This window comes from Telopea speciosissima, chromosome 7 (assembly GCF_018873765.1).
Source record: "Telopea speciosissima isolate NSW1024214 ecotype Mountain lineage chromosome 7, Tspe_v1, whole genome shotgun sequence".
Classification (NCBI taxonomy): Eukaryota; Viridiplantae; Streptophyta; class Magnoliopsida; order Proteales; family Proteaceae; genus Telopea; species Telopea speciosissima.
This window is the reverse complement of record NC_057922.1, coordinates 1058054-1061467: the sequence shown is the minus strand read 5'-3', so window position 1 is coordinate 1061467 and position 3414 is coordinate 1058054. Positions and strand designations below refer to the sequence as shown.

The window sequence follows — 3414 nt, the reverse complement described above, 5'->3', positions numbered from 1 at the left end:
GTATAATCTCTTCCACCGTCTTCATTAATCAATCACTATCATTATATCATTCTTAAATTAAAACCATGGTAGGGATGGAAGTTCGCCACGACACCTATCCTGTTAATATGAGTTCCCATTTATCTGTAAATACCAGTGTTCTAGACCTAGATAGATGATCATGATCATATCCCTCATCATCATCAGCAATCTGATCAATATTCATCTGGTGTGGTTCTTAAATTAATGGGAGTGACCAAGGCCGATCCTCCGGAGACCAAATTCTCATGGTTACGATCACAATTGATAGGACAAAATGTCGAATTCGATACTCCATTTGGAAAACGAATTCTCACCTATGCCGACCATACCGCCTCCGGCAGAGGCCTTCGCTACATCGAAAACTTCATTGTCAATAACGTTCTTCCTTTCTATGGTAAATATATATATGTCACATTATATATTACTATTTGATTTCAATTCACTGCCCGTAATTGCAATCTAATATATTCATTCTGGAATCTGGATATATGTATAGGGAACACACATACAAGTGACAGCTACGTGGGTCACAAGACGAGCGAGATGGTGAAGGAGGCCAGCAGATACATCAAGTGTTGCTTAGGCGCAGGACCGGACGATGCACTCCTATTCTGTGGCTCTGGCACCACTGCGGCAATCAAGCGTCTCCAAGAGGTGATGGGAATCACAGTGCCTTCAATTTTGAGAGATAGGGTAGTCAAGAGCTTGAGGAGTGAGGAGAGATGGTTGGTCTTTGTTGGACCCTATGAGCACCATTCCAACCTACTTTCATGGCGCAGTAGCTTAGCAGAGATGATAGAGATTGGCTTTGACGATGAGGGATTGGTAGACATCCGAGCTCTGAGGTTGCAACTTGAGGTTTACAAGGATTCCAACCGTTTTATGTTGGGTTCATTCTCAGCCTGTAGCAATGTGACTGGAATTTACTCTGAAACACGTGCCATTGCCCGTCTTCTTCATGAATTTGGTGCTTTTGCTTGCTTTGACTTCGCAGCAAGGTAGGGTTACACTTACATCTCTCTGCTCTAAGAAAGAATAAATCATCCTCGATAACTTTTTAGGCCACCAAACAAACCTTTACTTAATTAAGATTTATTAGTCAATTAACAGGTTTTCTTGATATTAATTAGATCTTTATTGGGTTGTAATTAACCATGCACGATGACATTTGTTGGGTACACTATGCATATATAGTGGTCCTTACATAGAGATGGACATGAGATCGGGAGAGCTAGAAGGGTATGATGCCATTTTTCTGAGCCCACATAAGTTCCTAGGTGGGCCCGGAACACCCGGCATCCTTCTTATGAACAAAGCCTTGTATAAGTTGGGATCTTCTGCTCCTTCTACTTCTGGAGGTGGAACTGTTAATTTTGTCAATGGCTTCAGTGATGAGGTAATTAATTATGTATATTTCCTCCCCCACCCCCATCATTAATCAAGGTAGCTAGGTGGCATTTTGCTGTTTTGATGATGATATGAATATTAATTCATAAATTTAGGTAATCTAATGATTAATTAATTTAATTATAAAATATCTACAGCACACGTTGTATTGTGAAGATGTGGAAGAGAGGGAGGATGCAGGAACTCCACCGATCATCCAGAAGATAAGAACAGCAATGGTTTTCTGGGTAAAGGAATTCATTGGTTGCGAGGTAATTGAAAAACAAGAACATGTGTACATAAGGGCAGCCCTGAAAAGACTCCTACCAAACCCAAACATATGGGTGTTAGGGAATACGAGTTCACCCAGACAAGCTATCGTCTCTTTCTTGATTTTCTCCACAACCAATTCTCCCTCTTACGATATGAGAAATGATGATGAAGATGGAGTTTATAATCATACTAATAAAGATGGAAGAGGCCTTTATATGTGGGCAGAATCGGGCAACAAGAGAGACAAACCTCTCCACAGCCCTTTCGTGGCAAAGCTCCTCAACGACCTCTTCGGCATCCAAGCTCGAGCAGGTTGCGCTTGTGCTGCACCTTACGGTCACCATTTACTTGGCGTGGACGAAACTCGCTCACTTGCCTTTCGCTCTGCAATCCAACTGGTGAGTTAATTAAGACTTCGTTGCTCATTACTCATTACTCATTACTCACAGATATAGATGGTCAACACTCTAACAGGCGCACGTAATGGCCCCACTATTAAAACCTAAATCATATCTCCCTCACCCCAAAAGTCTAGATTTTTTTTTTTGGGCTTGCACGTAAGACCACAAAAGGTTCATATAGCTAGCTGGATCTAGAGAACTTATATGAGTCCAGCTTTTTGATGAAAATGATTTGACCATAGAGAGGGCCATATGTATATATGTATCCAAGTTTAAACCCTTAAACCCTAAAAGGCCAAAAACTTTAATCCTTCCAAGGAGACAAGCCCGTAATTATGGCTGGAAGTTGGTCACCTTAAAGCCCGGCCCTATTATTAGATAAACCGGATGTCTAAATCCCTTAATGCCTTATTAATCCCTTAATTCAATTCTATTGGTTAATCACTTTCATTGTCAAAAACTCAAAAAGAGTCCTTTATAATTACTTACTTAATTTCTTTTCTCTTGCAGGGCTACACTGGAGTGAAACCTGGATGGACTAGAGTTAGCTTCCCCTACTACATGTCAACAGAGGAGTTTGAGTTCATTCTAGCTGCACTCGAATTCATTGCAACCTATGGTCAGCGCTTCCTACCTCTCTATAAATTCAACTGGAAAACTGGAAACTGGACTTTCAAATCAAGTGCTTTCATGGAGAATCTTCTCGGGGAAGATTATACGATAGACTTGATCAGTATTTTGTCACTAAGCGAAGCCAAGCCTGGGATGCAAAATAAGAACAGTAATAGTACTGGATCAAGGGATGGAGGAAGCAGTTATGGTGATAAGAAGACAATTGAGGTGATTAGTAAATATGCCTCCTACTTAGAGACTGCAAAGTATGTGGCGAGTTTCCTCCCAAAGTTCCCTCCCCAGCGTAAGGTTCCTAAGGAAATTGACCCTAGTCTTGCGCATTTTAGGGTGTAAGCCGGGGTTTGATCTCTCTCTCTCTCTCTCTCTCTCTCAACCTTAATTAACATTTTTGGTATATGGTGTCTTATCTTATAAGGGGTATGTTTGTTAAGGATCCTTCACATTATAATTAAGGTCATCCATGATAGATAGCTCCCTAGACCATCTGTACGTTGTATTGTACTTAATTTCTTTTCCAACTATTGTGAGTATACCCTGCGATTCTACAAATTTAAATAACAAACTATTTCCAAACCATTGTCTTTCACCCATAAACCTAGCCTGCTATACTTTTACCCACTTTATACGGAATCCGAATCATCTCCCCACATGGGTACCCTCCTCCCCCAGGATCTAACACCGTCCATGGGGTGTGGATCCT

At 41.0% G+C, this 3414-nt stretch overlaps 1 protein-coding gene across 1 annotated transcript; it reads left to right on the top strand.

Moving 5' to 3' along the window:
- The first annotated feature begins 216 nt into the window (after positions 1-216).
- Positions 217-3063, top strand: LOC122669353 (probable cysteine desulfurase). The gene is made up of 5 exons (XM_043866101.1): positions 217-415; positions 518-1019; positions 1216-1417; positions 1566-2078; positions 2592-3063. Exons 1-5 carry the CDS (start codon positions 226-228, stop codon positions 3045-3047), a joined length of 1863 nt encoding a protein of 620 aa, XP_043722036.1. The 5' UTR covers positions 217-225; the 3' UTR covers positions 3048-3063.
- Positions 3064-3414: the final 351 nt, after the last annotated feature.

Bases quoted from the DNA above. Each gene is read 5' to 3' on its own strand.
- LOC122669353 (XM_043866101.1), top strand. From the start codon at position 226: ATGGGAGTGACCAAGGCCGATCCTCCGGAGACCAAATTCTCATGGTTA. The intron at 1,418-1,565 runs GTAATTAATTAT...AAATATCTACAG, and splicing joins TCAATGGCTTCAGTGATGAG to CACACGTTGTATTGTGAAGA. The intron at 2,079-2,591 runs GTGAGTTAATTA...TTTCTCTTGCAG, and splicing joins TTCGCTCTGCAATCCAACTG to GGCTACACTGGAGTGAAACC.